This window comes from Fistularia commersonii, chromosome 12 (assembly GCF_037954325.1).
Source record: "Fistularia commersonii isolate RoL2024-O1a breed Wild chromosome 12, RoL_Fcom_v1.0, whole genome shotgun sequence".
NCBI classification, from domain to species: domain Eukaryota; kingdom Metazoa; phylum Chordata; class Actinopteri; order Syngnathiformes; family Fistulariidae; genus Fistularia; species Fistularia commersonii.
Genome location: NC_141295.1, coordinates 10,055,932 through 10,075,110, shown reverse-complemented (window position 1 = coordinate 10,075,110; position 19,179 = coordinate 10,055,932). Strand labels below are relative to the sequence as shown.

General features: G+C 41.4%; 1 protein-coding gene across 10 annotated transcripts in view; it reads left to right on the top strand.

Annotated features, from left to right (window-relative positions):
• The window catches only part of adgrl3.1 (adhesion G protein-coupled receptor L3.1), a 135,570-nt gene that overhangs the window by 107,735 nt on the left and 8,656 nt on the right, over nucleotides 1-19,179 (top strand). For 6 of the 10 annotated variants that reach the window (XM_086156959.1, XM_086156964.1, XM_086156965.1 and 3 more), the window contains 9 exons: nucleotides 1,253-1,375; nucleotides 1,552-1,757; nucleotides 3,223-3,399; nucleotides 5,208-5,417; nucleotides 9,627-9,847; nucleotides 12,507-12,573; nucleotides 13,572-13,663; nucleotides 16,257-16,425; nucleotides 18,676-18,852. In XM_086156959.1, the coding sequence (XP_086013085.1) occupies nucleotides 1,253-1,375; nucleotides 1,552-1,757; nucleotides 3,223-3,399; nucleotides 5,208-5,417; nucleotides 9,627-9,847; nucleotides 12,507-12,573; nucleotides 13,572-13,663; nucleotides 16,257-16,425; nucleotides 18,676-18,852 (1,442 nt within the window). The remainder of the gene's footprint in view (nucleotides 1-1,252; nucleotides 1,376-1,551; nucleotides 1,758-3,222; nucleotides 3,400-5,207; nucleotides 5,418-9,626; nucleotides 9,848-12,506; nucleotides 12,574-13,571; nucleotides 13,664-16,256; nucleotides 16,426-18,675; nucleotides 18,853-19,179) is intronic. The other 4 variants (XM_086156968.1, XM_086156966.1, XM_086156963.1 and 1 more) reach the window with 1 other exon arrangement.

Sequence of the window (19,179 nt, the reverse complement as noted above, 5' to 3'; positions counted from 1 at the left end):
TCTAAGCTGTCAAATCACTCAGAAGCGCAATATCACAATACACCGAAGGTATAATTACTTGTTAATTAAACTTTGTCTTATGCATTATACAGCCGTAATCAAAATTTTGCTAACGAACACGGATGGCCAAATTAAATTCTCAGAATACGAGTCTCGATCAGCCGCACATAAAAGTTGCCCCGGGTTTTAGTAATATTAATCCAATTTATTTTACCATAATGAGTGTGAGGTTTTATTTTTTTGGTATTTTTTTATTGTGTCGGGTGGCACGTGGCGCAGTGGATTGTCCGCCCCTAGGTGAGAAGGTCCCTGGCAGAGTTATGATATTTATAAGTCTGTATATGACATGTAAATGAAAGGGTTATATTTGTATATGATGCATGAATGAGAGTGAATGTTGTAATGTCTCTAAATGATGTATGAATGTGAGCGTGAATGTTTTTGTGTCTATGACATAGTGAGTTGCATTGCACAAGAGCCACTTTACTCCCCCTCATTAATTCAAAACAGTTAGTATTTCTTAGTTACAATTCATTACTTAGTACATGCATTAAGTAGATTATTGCATTGTAATAATTTAACTGTTGTTGTATGTCTATGCGAGACGTCTCCCATACTAGTGTGTGTTGTCGCATTGTTTCGTCTTATCGTCAGTCAGTTATTCTAATTGCCTGGTGTGAAGGGAGCGTACTAAGTACGAATTTCATTGCATTGTCTGGATCACCGTATTCTCACAACATACATGACAATGAAAATCTTGAATCTTCATGTATAACGAGAGAGTGACTCGTCCTCTATAGATGATGTGAAAAGAAAGGCTGAGTTGTTGTATTTCTCAATATGTTGTGAATGAGACGGTGAATGATCATATGACTCCAGATGGCATGTTAAGGATTAATTGTCCCTATTAGGCATAGGAGCAAGTGAATGGTTATATGTCTTTCTAAAAATTTTAAATGAGAGAGGGAATGTTTATATGTCCTGATGTGATACATGAATGTGAGAGTAAATGGTTATATGTCTATGTGATGTGAGAATGAGTGAATGGTTGTATGTGTCTGTATGTGTTGCTGTGTTGTACTGATGGTCTCCCCTATAGACCCTGACTTGTGTATAGGCGGTATAGATGCAATGAATGAACTTTCACATGTAGAAAGACTGAAAATGCTTTGTTGATCACAAAGTTTATTCTAGGAACCTGAATTATAGAAAAAAAAATGTATTTGATGACTTCTGTTAATTTGTGTTTCAGAGCTGGAGGTGGCCAGGCTGAGCACGGACGAGAACCTGGCAGATTTGACATTTCCTCAGTCGGAGCTACACGGAAACTCCATCCAGCTGTCAGCCAGCACCCTCAAACAGCACGGCAGAAACGGTAGAGAAAAAAACCCCTTTCTCAGTCTTGCCATTAGGCCCACAACCCTGTGTCTCACTGTCACCGCCAGCATTCCCACCCATTGCCCGTCTTTCGTTTTCGCACAATCGCAACGCATTTTTGTCATTTCTCCTGACAAATTCGTCGCGTTTACCTCCTTCTCATTCCCACCACAGGTGAGATCAGGATGGCCTTTGTCCTGTACAGGAATCTGGGCTCCTACCTGTCCACGGAGAATGCCAGCGTCAGGATGAGCGGCGAAGCGGTCTACCCTAATTACTCTGTTATAGTCAACTCCCCAGTCATCACAGCGTCCATTAACAAAGAGAGCAATAAGGTGTACCTGTCGGAGCCGGTCGTCTTCACTGTCAAACACCTGCAGGTGAGTAAGGCTCCGGGAAATTAGTTGGGTCCTTTTTACATATCAGGGAAGAGGGACTGTATTATAGACGGTTTGATAATACAGGGGATATATTACCGTGCATGCCGAGGTGTATTATTTCACTAGACTTTATTGGAAAATGTGTGGTCATAAGGAGCAGACATTTTTTAAAGGCCAGTAAAAAACCAGAGGATCAACATTTACTACGTCCCTGCAGATTTTGTGGGAGACTACCGCGGCAGGCTGTAAGATTGGTATATATAAATTCATTGCAACATGTAAGACGTGTGCATTCACACAGTCTATTAATAACAAACTGCACGTTATCACATGTACATAAAGAATATTATAACAGTACTGTGTTATTTCATTTAAAATGTTACTTCACTCCTGGAAATCCAGGTCTTACTTAGAAGGTGCTGAGTATTTCTCACCCTACTCTAATCATTTACTTAGTTAGTTATAGAATCGTTTTAGTTATGTAGTTAGTATCTGAAAAAAAAGGGCTTATATATATATATATATATATACATATATATATATATATATATATATATGAACTTGCCAGGCATTTTTGAGATCAGTGACTCCTCGGGTTAAATGTTTATCATCAGCAAAGGTTAAGAGCTACATACATGTTGAAAGTATAATAGCGCATGCATTCATGATTTTTATTCAAATAGAAATATATCAAGCTCAAGTCATAAAAAGCTTACATTTTTGTGTGGGAGTCTTCATAATGTTTCCATAATGTTCTGTTCCGTATATTTCCTGTGCATCTTGTATTTGCAAGTGTTATTTGCAGTTCTTATGTCCTCTATTGTAAGTCGCTTTGGATAAAAGCGTCTGCCAAATGTAATGTAATGTAATGTTTAAATGGGAAATTATTAAATAGATTAGATTAGATGGGCTCACTAAAGTACAGGAGGGTGAACGGCTGTACTCTTTGATTTTGCACCGCTCAACCAGACAACACACTTAGTGATCCAGCTTTTTGGCATCACAACATATCTTTGGTGTTTCACTTGCTCATTTGAAGGGTAACTTCACAAACACGCACACGCACTCACACACACACGCACACACATTCACATACACACACAGATTCCTCAGTTTACACAACACAAGCAGCTCCTACACTCCCAATCTCACACAAGCACAGACATGGTGGCGTCACCTCCTGCCACGGCTCCATGTTTATTTGTTGCTGCACTCTCACATTCTGTCCCTTCTGTTTGTTCGTTTGTCATGTGTGTTTGACTACCTCTTTGTGTATTTTTTTTTCCTCCCCCCCCCGAAACCCTTTTATCCACTTTTTTTTGTAGTTTTTTTTTTTCTTTTTTCCCCTATTATGAAATATCTTTTCTTGGTTTACCCTCTACTCCTTTATTCTTGTCTTTAAATGTTTAATTTTCTTCTTCCTCTGATGTTTTTATTTTTTTTCTCGACTTCCCTTCTACCTTAGTATTCGGAGGAGAACTTCAATCCCAACTGTTCATTCTGGAGCTACTCCAAACGCACCATGACCGGGTTCTGGTCCACTCAGGACTGTCGTCTGCTGGCCACCAATCGTACGCACACCAGCTGCTCGTGCACGCACCTCACCAGCTTCGCAGTCCTTATGGCCCACGTGGAGGTGAAGGTAGGTTGTCGATTGCCTTGCCAGCAAGCAACATGTGATCACAGGGTCGGATGTTTCTTATTTGATTAGCAAGTAGCGAAACAGAGACTATCCAGCGATCTTGTGATGATACGTACAGAAAAAGGAAGAAGGAAATGGCGTTTGCAGCACTTAATGTTTTCGAATTAGGAGGTGGAATTTTGCAAAGAACTTGTCATGCGAAACGATTTAGTCCAGCACAAGAAAACAATCAGTTCTACTGATATAGTCAAGAAAGAGAGGGGCAAGTTTTTAGTCATCTGAAGAAACATAGATCAGAAATAGAAGCTATGGATACTCTTTTATTCATTCATTCGGTCTTTTATTATCTGTACTGCTCATCCTGCAGTCTGGGTAGAGGGGGAGTTTTAGCCAATCTCAGCTGTCATTGGGCTCAAGGAAGAGTTAGTCTGAACTGGTCGCCAGCCATCAGGGCCACATAAAGAGACAAAAAAATTGTTAATTAATTAATTCATTCATTTATTCATACACCATATAGAGACATAGCTATTAACTCCCTCATTGACATGTCACATGAACACATTCCCATGTCGAACAGCCTGATGGATGATGAAGGTTCCTTTAGCGACACTTACCAACGCATTAGACATCCTTTTCTTGTCATTTTCCATGCACCTGTAGCGTCATGTCTACATCATCTGCATCCGTATCTAAGCCTAATGTAATTAAAAGCGGGTTTAGTATTTTCCACTTATTTCTGTTGTTAATGAAAAATCACGTTACTCCACTTAACCGGAAAATAGAAGCTTCTCATGGTTCGATAAAAAATGATGTGAAAGGGCTGCCTAATGTGTCGGTGTCTGACGCAGGCTTGGGGGTGAGAACATGCAGGTCGCAACCAATCACACCCTCATTCACTCATTCGCACGTCATATAAAGACAAAAAAAAATCATTAACTCTCTCATCCATACACCATATTGAGACAAACTATTCATCCTTTTTATTTATGCATCATATAGAGACAAACAACAGCTATACATTCATACAAACAAATACACTCCCTCATCATATGCAGACAAACACTCATGCACTCTGTCATTCACATATCAGGGAAATTTAGGGTCTCAAATGAGCCTGCTACATATTTTTGACCTTGGAAGGAACATGCAAACTCCAACCTAAAAACCCCCCCTGTCGGAATTGAACCCGAGACCATCTCGCCGCGGGGCGGAGGCGCTTACCGCCGCGCCGTCCCTATCTATTCATCAGATATGAAAGAGTCTTATTTGTTTTGATATCATGAGTCAGGGTGTGTAGGAGATAAAAAAAAGGGCTATTGTTCTTCTGCGTGTGGGATAAGCACATTTTGTCGACCTCATTTGTGGCGTTAACACCAGCTTGTTTATTTTGTTTGTTTTTTTTTTTTCACAAAGAGGATCTCGTATGTCGATATATTACAAGACCCATTTTTCCCCCTTCCTGCCTGACTCGAGGATGCGTGTTCTAAAGGGGTCATTTTCACTGCAAGGTTGGCAGCCCCGCGTGAATGTAGTTTGAGGGTTTTGAGCAGTAGATCTATCATAGCGCTGCTATGTTGAACATTGCTCTGCCTGCCAGGTTGCAGGACACTGATGGATAGAGTCAGCACACCTGTGCAACGCAGTGTAACAACGTGGCCCTGAATCCATCGCCACCACACAGCCAGACTCACATCAGTCAGCGAAGGCGGTGAAGGTTGATCCTGTGTTTTCAGCGGCTGCAAATCCTATTAAGTGCAACCTCCATTCTCCCCTCCCTTCCCCCCCGAACCTCCTTCGCTCTCTCGCAGAAAGCGGACAGCATGCACGACCTGCTCTTAGACGTGATCACGTGGGTGGGGATCCTGCTATCTCTGGTCTGCCTCCTCATCTGCATCTTCACCTTTTGCTTCTTCCGTGGACTGCAGAGCGACCGCAACACAATTCACAAAAACCTCTGCATCAGCCTTTTCATTGCTGAGTCACTGTTCCTGGTCGGAATCAACAGGGCGGATCAGCCGGTAAGAAAAAAATTGATGCCCAGTATGAAAAAATATATAATTACATAAATATATATATTTATATACACAATTCACACACAGGCTGCCACTCTGTGTTGTTTTTTATTTTTTATATATATATATTATATATATATTATATATATATATATTATATATATTATTTTTTTTATTATTATTATTATTATTTTTTTTATTATTTTAAACCTATTAACTGACCGGTATAATTTCTGGGAAAGGAAATGTTTGCTACCTTGTTGCCAGGAGTAAGTTCGTAGGCCGGCTCGTTGCTTGGCAGCTGTCAACCCCACGTAATTGGAGTTTTTATGAATGGATAAAAAGCTGCACTGTAATCCAAGGCAGGATATGTAAAATATATTTTTTTGACTGTTTATAAAGCCCTTACTCAAGTACTTGAAAAGTATGATTTTCTTGCATATGGCTGCATATTCCTCTATTAATATAACCATTTCAAATGAAAGGTGGAAAAGACTACTGTTACTGATTTATGACACATGAATATAGTAGAAAGAGGCTCATTCCACAAAAAAAGAAAAAGATTATTAGAGAGGAGTGTATATCTATCATTCACTAAGCCTATGCTAATGCTCTGCGTCTCTTTCCTTACTTTGCTTTTTATAATCATTCCCACCTCAAGGCTCGCTGAACTGTGGTTCGGCGGATTTATCAATGCGAATATGGTCTCAGCATGCATTTCCCCGTTAATTCAAGGCTCTCACCGAGTCGCTCTGCTCTTTTAATACGGTCTCTCCTGCTTCCCAACTCGGCGTGTCTCTGTGTTGGATGATGAATGTAAGAGAGGCGGCAAAACGAGAGAGAGAGAGACTAATAGTGTGTGTGCATATGTGTGTGTGTGTGTGTGTGTGTGTGTCTCCATGGTTTCAATTGCCCGTAGACTTGCCCCCCCCACCCCTTGTTTCAGATGCTACAATTACAATCATGAAAGTCTCATCTGATAATCAGGACGGTCCAAGAAAAGGCTCAGTCATATTCGTGCAAACACAAGCTTATTTATTTATTTTCTTAAATGAAAGGGCTCTCGTGGCGCGGTCCAAAAACCGATGCACAAATACTTCTCGGAAAAATCATGTTCGGCTCCCACGACCTTAAAATGTTTGACATGAAATTTTAACCTGTCAAATTGCACGTTCTCGAGAGACTTCCCCGTAGGTCACATATTTACATATTCGAAAAAAAATGTCATCCGCGTTTTTTGTTAATTCCCACCCTTGGACACGCATTGGCACATACTATGGCGTAGCGCTACATAACTTAATACATATATTTTTAAGGCAATATCTCAACAATTCAGCACTAGAGTAAAAAAGTGTTGCCTTAGCTTATTCGAATTATTTTTTTTTCCCCTATTATGTTTGATTTTTACCGCAAAGGAGAAGAATCAGTTAAGTTTATTCAATGTCACTCGCTTTTAAATTCAATAAAGCGCTCAAGTAAAAATTACCCATGAATATGGCGCAGTTGCGGCCCTCCACTGATGATGGAGACTCTCGTGGCCCTCGGCTTATCTCAGCCACGGCTCTCCCAGAGAGGTAAACCGATTGACTGAAGTGGGCACTACTAATCATCGATTGAACAGCCATTCATTATGCAGTCATTATGATTTTAACTGCGAGGCTAATGCAGTGTCCGCCCGGCTGAATCCACATTTTCAGAAATGTCTCTTTTTCAACAGGGTAAAAGAGTATCACAATCACTAACAAAGATTTTTTTTTTTTTTTACAAAACAATCCAATTGACTTGCAGCGTTATTGAGAATGAGATGCGGGAGAACATTATCGGCCGTCAAATACCAAAATGCGTGACACTTCCCTAGCGTCCGTGCTTTTTATATGTAAAACAGACTTGACACAAGAAAGTCATGTCAGCACCTCGCAAGTACCATTAACGTCCAAGGTCTCGATGGATCCGTGCTTATAGCATTGATAGATTTGTTCTATATAAATAATAAATAAATGATGGAACAGATTCTGAGATGAGTCATTGATCTTTAATTCCTCTGGGCAAGGTCAGGAGTCAGGAAAAAAAACAGATTGGCAACAGTTTGAAGATGTGATGCCGCACTATAGGTTAGACATTTCCCTGGCCCTGTAAACCTCTCAAGTGATGGGTGGCCTCCGATTTCTACGTTTCTCGTCACTTTAAGTCTTTACATTATGTGGTCTTGTTAAAGCGAGACCCGCTCATGGCTTTACCGTTTATCTCTCCCATAGTATTCGAGAAGCCTTCGCATCTCATTCGGTATTCATTAAGAAAACCTCCTTCACTGGGTCACACAATGCTTTGGCATTAAAGCTTGTGTATTTCTCTTTTACTTTCTGTTTTTTTTTACATATATTTGTGTGTGTGCGTGTGTTTGTGTGTGTGTGAAGGAAGGACCGTGTTTTGTTTCATGCATGCGTGTGTGTCTGCGGGCGCGCCGTCTTATTTGTGTGTTCCATTCTCTTGTTAATTACCTTTGACTATTTTCGACCTCCATTAACATCTTCAGTGTCACTTAGCTTGTAGCTATTTAAGCCAGTAATTCCATCAGGATAACAAAATGACTTCGCATAAGCAGCCCCCCCCTTTTTTAATGTGTGTGTGTGCGTTTGTATGTGCACGCGCACTTCCGTGTGTACGCTACAATGTGTGATCATTAGAAATGGAAATGAGCGACTCCCTTGTTCCCTAAACTCATTGTCTCCCAGACATTAGGTAATTGTCTCTCTCTGCAAACCCTTTCATCGTAAAAATTCCTACTTTTAGATTTTCCATTCAGCAATTTAGCAACTGTTTAGATTGAACGCTGCCACTAACATTACGTGCCAAATCTCACACGTAATTCTTTTTTTTTTTTTTTTTGCATACCTTTTTTCCCATTTCATTGCCTCAAAATTTGTCATCGTGTTAATTTCGAACACTCTTTCACTTTGCAAGTGTTAATTCTTTGCCCTCTGCTATGTTATAAGCTTCTTTTAATGGTTTTCCAAGTATTGTATTGAGTCCCTCTTCAACATTCTTTTTCGTAATTAAGGACCCACTACACAGGAATTTTAATTTATTATTGCATTCAAATTCAGGATATAGTCACTGGTTAGATTTGGAAAGTGCTGTTGTCTCAAGCCCTATTTACTAAACTCTCCTCCTAGTTTTTTGTGTGTTGTTCTTTATTTTTCATTATTATTATTATTTTTTATCTTTATTAATTTCTTAGTAATTTTTCCAAGACCAGCAAGGTATTTGTTATATTGTTGCCTTGTAATGAAAAGAGGCTTCAAATTTAAGACATAAACATTCCTTGTTGTGTGCTTAAAAATTTTTTGCAAGCAAAAAAAATTTTTTTTTTGCTTTCAATTAATGTTTTGACTGTTTAACAATGTCATCAATTACCCTTTATTTTGACTGTGACTCGAAGTTGAATCAGGTATAGCAGCTTTCCTCCATACAATGTAGCCATCCCTCCTTTACTGCAGTGGCTCTCTTGCAAGAGGAATACAACTGCTGCTACTGTCAAATAATTTCCTGCATAAATAACAATGCCGAAACTCTCACTTCACTTTAAATTCTCTGTAATCTTGTTGCATTATTTGTGCTCCGGCTTCACAAATAGCATGAAAATAACGTTTCTTTCAACCATTCTGTTACCATTATCGGCATACACGGAATTCTACTGCAGGCTTTATTCGAAATTCTAAAATGAGTCAATTGTGTGTGTTCTGTGACAGTTTTATGCCAAATTAGCATCTCATTATGGCAAGTATTTTTGCTTATTCTGTTCCTGTATGACACTTACTGTGTAAATATTGTATTTTCAATGGGTGAATCAATCTACCTTCTCAACAGTTCCCCATTGTATTTCTCAGAACCTCTAAAAATTGCTTTACTGCTTTGGTCTTTATTTCGGTCAAATAGCGAAAGCTGCATTACAGACTTGTTATTATCTTCTTTGATGTTTTCTGATGAGAAAAACAAGGAGTAAAAGACCAATAGAGGCTCAGGTCCTTTTATTTTATGAAGGGATTTTGAGATCTTGTTCTTTGTCGTATCTGCTGCGATACAAAAAAATCTTCGATTGTGCACTTTTATAGCTTTCGGCTGTCACTTTCCAAAGACTGAATTAATCAGAATCATTATGTCCGCGGCATTTCTGTGCTACTGTTTGAAATCCTCTTTATTTCCCCCCCCCACCAGATCGCCTGTGCGGTTTTCGCAGCCCTGCTCCACTTCTTCTTCTTGGCAGCCTTTACCTGGATGTTCCTGGAAGGGGTGCAGCTCTACATCATGCTGGTAGAGGTGTTTGAGAGCGAACACTCCAGGACTAAGTACTTCTACTTGGCAGGATACGGAGTGCCTGCTGTCATAGTGGCCGTCTCCGCTGCTGTGGACTACAGGAGCTATGGCACAGACCGAGTGTAAGGACAGACGGATGGTGAAGAAAGCACAGTGTGAATGAAGGATGAATGATAGGGTGAGGGAGGAATGGAGTTAGACTGGAGTGCCTGCTGTCATGTTGGCCGCGTCTGTCACATTGGACTGCGCAAGCTGTGGCACTACTGAGGAGTCAATACAGAGAGGTTACTGGGGGGGACACCAGGAAGGATGGGGAAGGGGGGGGGGAGGGAAATAAGGCAACAGGCTGGGAAGGATGCACTGCAGAGTGCCTGCATGAAGGCAGCAGTGACAATGTGTGAATGTGAAAGGATTTAACAGGTGTGGATTGAGAGCTTGGGCGCATGCTGGAGCAGATTTAGTGAGGGAGCCGGTGGTTTAAATGTGAGAGCGTGAGGCTAAAGGCATGCAGGAGGGAGAGATGTTATATATAGTGTCGGGGGTTAACGCATATCCCGGCTGCATGTATGTTTAAAAAAAAATCCTGTCTCCCCTGAGGGATCAAGGGTATACATGAAACCAGGGGTAGGCAATTGTTTTGGCTGGCGGGCCACATTTCTTGTTTAATTTTTAAGCGTGGGACAACCAGGTACTATGTAAATTGAACAAAATGAAAATTGCAGTTAAAATTTTTTGGCTTTTTATTTGGACTTTAAAATCATGAATGATCATATAAAAGTACCGACATGAATTTGTCTGTAATCATCCATACAAAATTAAACGAAAGGAAAAAATAAGAAGTTTCTAAATTCAATATGGATTGAAAATGCTCATCAAAATATTAAAAAAAAAAAGGCCGGTTAAAAAAGCAAAACGGGCCGGATGTAGCTTGCGGGCCATAAAATACCCAGGTCTGCATTAACCATATATTAAAAACACGCTTTACGGTATTCATGCAAAGCTCGGCTTGCCAAACCCGGGTCAGTGGGTAAACTCGAGAAAAAAGGCAGCCAGCTCTGCATTCCTATGTGCATAATAATGACAAATAAACAAAAGTGAATAAAGATTTCCATATGTGTGACCAGTCTAGTCAATTCACACTAGGACTTTGAAGAGGCTCCACCTTTTACTCATTCGAACCGTATTAATATTACATGCATAATGTGCATATGACATTTATGGTGCACTTTGTATGCCAACGGCATGTCCTCTAGTCCATAACTGTTCGAAATGATAAGGACGTGGGACAACATTAATGTTATCGCCGCTTCATTTTAAAACATCATAAATTCAAACATGTTAAGTCTTCTCTCCCTATTTTGTGTCCGTATAGAACGGGCACAATGACAGCACATTATAGGACTGTTCAATGATTCAGTTGCTCACGCTCTGGATCTTTATGTAGTTCAGGCAGGATTTCAATAAACTACACATGACCTCTTGGGTGTTGGACCCAGCGCGGGATTGATATCAAACCGCACAAATATTTGTGTGAATATCCTTAATATTTTCATTTCGGGGTCATAATCAAAATGTTTGAAACCGAATAAAAAGGACCAGAACACAAACCGCAACAATTTGCGAAAGATCATGCGGAAAAGGAAAAAAAAAAAAAAAGCCAGCCGTGAAAACGTTAATTTGATGAGCAACGTTTAAAGTAACATTTCACCCCCAAAAAAAGAAATCTGAACCGTCAAACCTGACGGATTTGAAAATAAACCACGGCGGTTATTTTCCGAGTGCCTTTCATTTAAATCAGAGAGTGACTTATAGGGCTCATTTATCATGCTGCCTGGAAAATGGCACTGATTATCATTTTCTGACATAACGCATTGAGAGGAACCCTCTGAAAATATCATCTGCCTCCCCTGTGGCTTTACCTCAGCTATTGACATACCACCCCCGGTTTCTCACGACTTTGGCCGGTGGCACTGAGTCTGGCGGCCGTAATGAACGCACATCTGACTTAGCGAAGTCGCCTACACGGAAGATACTGTGACACAGTCAGGGATCCGTAATGGAGGGCCGTCAAACACTGGGGGAAATTGGAAGATTAATAATTGAAAAGCAGCTGGTCATGAATCAGTTGGTCATTTTGTTCCAGCAGTATTTCTCTGCACCTTTCTTTTTTTTTTTTTTTTTCTGTGATCTGCATGCTCTACCCTGAGCCGAGGCCAACTCTCCGCGCATGTGTGTGCGTTTCAGCTCCTCTCGCTCGCACGCATTTGATAATTAAAGATGTTTAGGTGGGATTAATTTAGCATGCGGCGGAGTTTGTGCCAATGTTGTCCTTGTGGTCAGAAAGCTAATGCAGGTGGGCCTTCTTTTCCTGTGAGGATGTTTGTGTCGCAAGGACAGAGTAAAGCTAAAAGGGGTCTCCCACGTGAGTGTTTGCCCTTTTTTTGTCCGTCGGCATTACTAGGAGTCGTACGGTGTGGGAGCTTAATCAAAAGGACTCATTCACGTAGCATTTATCGAGGCGGGGGTTTCGATATATGTGTCGGAGTTGCGGAAATCAAGTTTAATTGTGTTTTCGCATCTGCTGCGCATTGTGCGATTGAGATGCAACTGTATTTGATGCGATTGTCCATCTCCGTTTCCTTGTCCTCTCTCTGTTGCCATTACATTATATGCCATGTGCAAAAAATCCTGTATTTCTGAACGTACAGGGATGCATAGATGCCCATGTTTTGGACGGTCAATTCCTTGCTACCCACTCTGATGTTCCTCTCTACTCTTTAGATGCTGGTTAAGATTAGACACATACTTCATCTGGAGCTTCATAGGCCCGGCTACTCTCATCATTATGGTAAGAGACACCTGCAGACATGCAATTTTTAAAGCTTTAGTCATAAAGGTGAAGCGTAGACTAGTAGCCACATGTTTGTTGCATATTGCAAATGTGCAAATTGGAAGGGGTGCTGCATGTCAAGTTTGTAATTTCCCACAATTTCCCACCGCTCCCAAGAGGGCAAATCTTCAGGTAACCTGGAAGCCTCTGGGAGGACTGCCGTAAACGATGCAGATTGTGACAAGAGCTCACTCAAGCAGTTATTTGTTGATGTGTTCAATAATATACCGAATTACTTCCCGACCGGGAAATCTTATATTGGGTGCTGCGTAATTACAGTTAAGGGGGCATCAGATTGCAAACGATCTCTGTGTGAAAATATTCCCAGTCCTCGACAAATCCTTTCATCAAGCTGTGTTGTTGTCGTTCTCCAAAATGAGTGTATTCTTTTCGGCAAACACCTTCGAGGGGAGAAAAAAAATACGCTAACGCATTCGCGGTGACAAAAATAGACTACGAGGCGGACGTAATTAAAAAAGCCCAAATCATAATCATGATAAAATGAGAGAATGCTAGCGTTGGGACTGGTTCCCAATTAGATGAATGTCAAAATGTACTCCTGTGCTCTTTACTCCGTCGGGAAATGTCAGGTGGGCTTTTCGCTATTGACTATTTTGCTTGTTTCGATCCAACCCAGGCCAGGAGCCGCACCGGGGGGACTTCTCTTTTATGATTCAGCGTCAATTGTGACACGCCACACAGCAGCAGAGCAGTACCGCAGCGCAGGCTGCCATTATTAAAAAAAAAAAAACACCTTATGTACTCACGGGACAACGGGAAAAGACTGTGTCCCCGAGAATTTGATTTTACCCAAAAAAGTGGCACCCAGCGCCCGTGAAAATTCTCATCGCTGAAATGATTATTTTGTCATAATTCAATGATATGAGCCGGATGTTAGTGAATTGCTGTAATGCTACAGAATTTTAAATTCGACATGGTTGTGTGTGTTTTTTCAGCTGAACGTTATCTTCCTCGGTATCGCTCTGTACAAGATGTTCCATCACACGGCCATTCTCAAACCAGACTCCGGGTGCCTGGACAATATCAAGTGAGTACCACCCTGATACGTCAGTTTGTGCGTGAGTCTTCGTGCACGGAATTCTAATGACACGCTCTTTGCAATGTTGCCAACACACTGACGATAAATAAAATACCGCTTTGTTCTGACCATTAAATGGGGGGCTATATTCAGCAGCCATTTACATTAGCCTAGCACAAAGAAAACCTCAAAACCACATGCCACCACAGATCTTAGCAGGACTCTAAACTCATTTAAACATTATTTTACAGAGAAAAAAAATAAAATATAGCTATAAAAGCAAGTGGGCTTTTTCAACATTTTTTTTTAAAAGGGTTAGGAATGATACAATTTCTCGAAGACGCAGTTTCCCAGCAACCAGCAAAGGCAGCAGAAAGTCAATAATCGTCCAGCACGTGGCCCTCCCTCCGCCCGCCTTCTGTGAAACATCAAATCGCAACGGTTACCATAAGTCGTTTTTGCACAGATTAAAATAAAAAGAGATATAACGAGTCTTTAAAGAGCTTTGGATTTCGTTACGTTTTCGATGACTATGGGCTAATGTGAGTGATTTTAATGTCAGCTCCTGGCTACGGCGCCACATTTTTCCTGAACCGTCATCCTGACACTCATCGAGAGGGTGGTGGAAGGGGGGGGGGTGTAAAGTTAAAAGCCCCCTCAAATTTAATATTCGTCATCTCGCATCGTTTCCCTGTGCCGTGAAACACATTTTGCTTTTGTCTGACATCATTCCACCCTCAATGAACCCCGCCCCCCCCACCCCTCTGTTATGTCATTATTACTTATATCAGCCTCAGAGGATGTTGGTGAAAAAGACTTAATTTACAGCGTACTCTGAATCTCTGTCTGCTTAGCTAACTAATCAGGGTTGTGTTATTTCTTATTACGGTGCAGCTCCCTTCGAAAGGCTCAGTCTCATTGAAACAATGTGCTGCGGCTGGAAGCTAAATGCCTTACTGGGGCAGGGCTTTGAATTTTTGATTTAAATTACAAAATGGCTTTCTTGATTTGTTTTAGGGTTTAAATGGTGTCCACCGGGGATTTTAAGCAGGAAGCATTTCAGATATAAAGAAAAAAAAGCGGGCTGATCTGTTGTCGGAGGAGCGCAATCAACAGGCCGGAGCGAAGACTGAAATCAGGGGACGTTTCGGAATCTGATTTTTTTTTTTTTCCCTCTTTTTGTTGCCTTTTTCTTAGCATTTCCAAGGCTGGGTAGATTTAAATCTGTCCCCTCAGATGTCACATTTCATTATCATTCACCCGATCGTCGCGATCACGCTCCTTTCTGTGTTCTGTTTTTAATCTCCATTTGCCTTTTTTTGTTTGTTTTGTTATCGCTTTCAACTTCAAGGCACGTTAAGTTGTCTTTGTCATGGATTAGCTCTGGTAAGGCTGCTCGTCAAACCTGGATGCCCCTCCTCTTCCCTGGAAAAAATTTGGATTTGTTGTTTTTGTTGTAGTACTAGCCCACAGTCTGTATGGAAATCTTATCACGCAGGCCCGCATTTTATTATAAAACGCACATCGGGGACATTTGGGGTTTCGTTTTCGACCCGTTGAACGCGTGTGGCCGCAATATTCCGACGCCGCTATGAGAACGTGGCGATGTAGAGACGTAGCATGACTCGAGGGGGAGGACGAGTGGATGGAGACGCGGGATATACAAGGATGGGAGAGGAAAAGACGCATGTATCCCTTTATTAAAGGGGGGGTTATCAGATGGTGTCTCGCCTGAACAGTGCCACAGAGGGCAACATCAAATCAATCACCTCTTGCGCTCTTCCTCAATCCCTCTTCCTCTCTCCTGACACTCCTAATATCTTCCACTCTGAGTCTTTTTCTCGCTCTTCCTTCTCTCTCTTTCTCTCTCTCTCCATTCCTTGTGTGAGAGGTGATCACTGTCCAGTCAGCCAATGAAATTAGCAGCCATTATTGGGGCTGTGGCGGAGCAGAAAGTGTGACCTTTCACGGTAAATGTCATTTATAATGGCTTTAAGGTCCATCCATTCGCCCTCCCTTGGAGCCGCACACAACAGCGTCATGCGCACACACTTGGGCGAGGACTTTCGACGCACGCGCATGACTACATTTTTGACATTTGCCCTTTATGAGTCGTCTTTTTTAACATTTTATTTCCAAACGTAGGTTCAACGCATTGAACATTCAAAAAAAAAAAAATGATATCGCCACGATAGCTCCAACAGACTCCAGGATTCTTCTCCCGTGACGAAAACACGCGTTACCCACTGTGAGATACATTCCTTTCCCCATTTTTTTTCCATAGTGCATAATCCCGAATGGATTATAACCTCTCAGAACTTACAAGTTCACTTTCCTCCGTTTGACTCCCACAGAGTGAAGGTTCTATGAAAAGCCTCACTAACTCCTTCCCCCTTCCTCGTGGTCTCAAATGCATCAAAATGGGCTATAGCGCATCCGACAAGCCTCTACAGTGAAATGATATAGCTCGCCCTCAGTAGCCGCTTTTAATCAATAGCCAATTCTGATCCCTTTGTTTGATATATCAATATCTGCAATGGGGTTGTGTTGTGAAGAACATACTAATTCATCTTTTTACCATTTTATCCTCTCCCTACTTTAGATCTTGGGTGATCGGGGCCATCGCCCTGCTGTGTCTGCTGGGCCTCACCTGGGCGTTCGGCCTGATGTACATCAACGAGAGCACCGTCATCATGGCGTACCTCTTCACCATCTTCAACTCCCTACAGGGCATGTTCATCTTTATTTTTCACTGCATACTGCAGAAGAAGGTGAGTCAGACGCGAATCGCATTGCGATACACACATTTTGTCAGTTTATCAAGTATAAAAATGTTTTCAAACTATGATATTTAGCTGCAAGCTTTTGTCATTTTTCTGATGTACCAATCTGTTTCTGTTTAGTTCTCCACATTCACTCCCTCTGATGGTTTCAATAACGTAGCATCGAATTTGCATCTGTACAAAGTCTCTCTTGACTCCCGCCCCACCTTTTTTGTTTTAAAAGCCTATTTTAGATATTTTTTTGCATCGTGCTGCCCCTAAGTCCATGATAAACATATGTGGGAAGGACTTGGAAAAGCCAGAGTTTGGGGTATAAAAAGTCCGTTGCGACCTTTATAAAAAATTAAAACAATTATTACCATGACAGCGGATGAAACAGGATTGCGAAGCAGTTCGAAACATTTACCCAGTGTGTGTTTTGAAATCACCCGTTGGAACCTCTGAACTCCCTGTCAAGTTAGATATTAGCAAAAGCCAAAAAAAAAAAAATATTTTCCTTTTCTTGTATTTGCCCTTTGACTCTGACCCTTTTTTTGGCTCAGTCTCCATCCTTCAACCTAGTTTAGTAGGATAGCTGAGTAGTTTTCTTGCAAAAAGACAGACAAACAATTTGTGCTGGAAACATAACCTCCTTGGCAGAGGTAAATATATGTTGTTTCCAGGAAGAGCCTACACATCCAGGGATATTTTTATAGGCTCTCCCACATGCTGTCAGTGCCTGGGAGTACAGAAGAGGAGTAGGACGTGACAAGAAAATTCATCAAACGCTTAATACTTTTATCTGGCTGCGGTTCGACGGAGAATTTTTAACATTAGGCGTACAACCTGTAAACAAGAGGGGTTGCGTACGTGTGAGCCTTTCGCGCACGACAATTTTTTTCCAGGGGTATGTGAGAGGCCGTCGGATCAGGTATCCAGAGATATTTCATCAAAACACCGCTGAGGTTTTCTTTGGCCATCGCCCAACGCAGTTTCTCCCAAGATCATCGGAGCGGCGCGCTACGCAGCTGTTCAAACACAACACGTGACAGTAAACGCTTGCCAATCTGACTAACTTGTTAAAAAGCAATTACGGTGCTATTTGTTCTAACTTAATCCAAATGCAGATGTTTTGAGTCTGGAAGTGCATTGTACCTCTTCCCGAAGAAATCTATCCGCGTCAGATAAAGAAGTTGCAGAAATAACACTGTGGGAAACTGCGGATGGGAAAACTTTAGTCTTTAAATGCCTAGTTTTTCTGAAGATAATAGTCGCTCAAGCGATTTCGGTAAATGTCAGAAAGGTGATGTATTCTGCTTAGGAGCACTTAAGTCATGTGACAAAGCACCGCTCTGATACAGCCGTTGCAGAATGAGATAAATTCATGTGGAAAATGGCGGTTATGACCCACAATATGGATTAAATGTGTTTGTTGATTTCTTTCAATGGTCATCAAGAAGCTGCAAATCATGGCGCCCTTGAGCTGCTCTTATTGCGGCATCTGATATAAATAGTTCACAGGAATATTAATTATTAATGCTTCATCTTTTGGAGACAAAAAAAGTTTGAAAAAAATAAGAAGGCTATCAGTCAAATCTGCCCTCATCCTGTATTTCTCACCTGACAAACGAGGAAGACTTGAAATTATTTGTATGAAAGAGCCTTCACCTGCCGGAGTGACGAAAAGGCTTTGGACTACACACTTCTTCCTTAAGAGGTCGTCCAAATCTCACTCCGACTGACTTCTTGTCCTCTTTCACTCCATCCATCCAATCTCCTCTTCATTTTTCCTCCAGGCTTCCCGCCTGGCAGCTCCTACCGAAGCATCCTTCTACCCGGATCTTCACTATCCCTCCTCTGTCCGTGTCTAAACCATCTTAGCCCGACTTTATCTATCAAAAACATCAAACTCGTGCCGTCCCTCTGATTGGACTCATTTCTGATTCTAAATCAGAGGGGAACTTTGACATCTTCATCTCTGCTAGCTCAGCCATCACCAAATTGCATCATAGACAGAATCCCCAATGTTGGTATAAAATGAAGACCCCTTTTTTTAAAAAAAAAAAATCGCTCTCGTTTCAAAAGTGCTGCGAAAATGTTCCAAAAAACATTTTTAACGAGGTTAAACAGTTCTTCCGTGCAAGATTGAAATACAGAGGGATTTAAAAAAAAAAAAAGGATTGAATCTTAAATTTGAATTCTGACACTACAAACGTCATGGATCCACATTGCCTTTTTTCGGTTCGCTTCCCCGCGCAGGTACGCAAAGAGTACGGCAAGTGTTTACGTACTCACTGTTGCAGCGGCAAAAGTGTGGAGACCTCGATCTCCTCCTCCAAGACCACCACCTCACGAACCCCGGGCCGCTATTCCACAGGCTCACAGGTGAGCTTACCTGCCTGCACACCGGGACGCTACAGCACAGCCGACTCTCAGGTGAGGCCAGAGCCCGCCATCAGGGGACGGGGGAGGGGTTTAGGGTTGTCGTTGTTCACTTTCAACTAGAGAGAATTCTGACTTGAGAGTAGCGTTTTTTTTTTGTTTTTTTTGTTTTTTTTTTCTAGATGATTTAAAAGGGAAACTCAGAGTTAATGGGAATTTTGAGTTGAAAGTGGAACAAGCCCAAAACCCTGATCACACCCCTGTATATTGATAATGACTTACATTATGGGGTGTAACAGAAATTCACAGGTGATTTATTTTTCCCACCTGTTTCCCTCATTCTGCTATTTTTTTCCCGTTGTTATCCCATCACTTACTGCC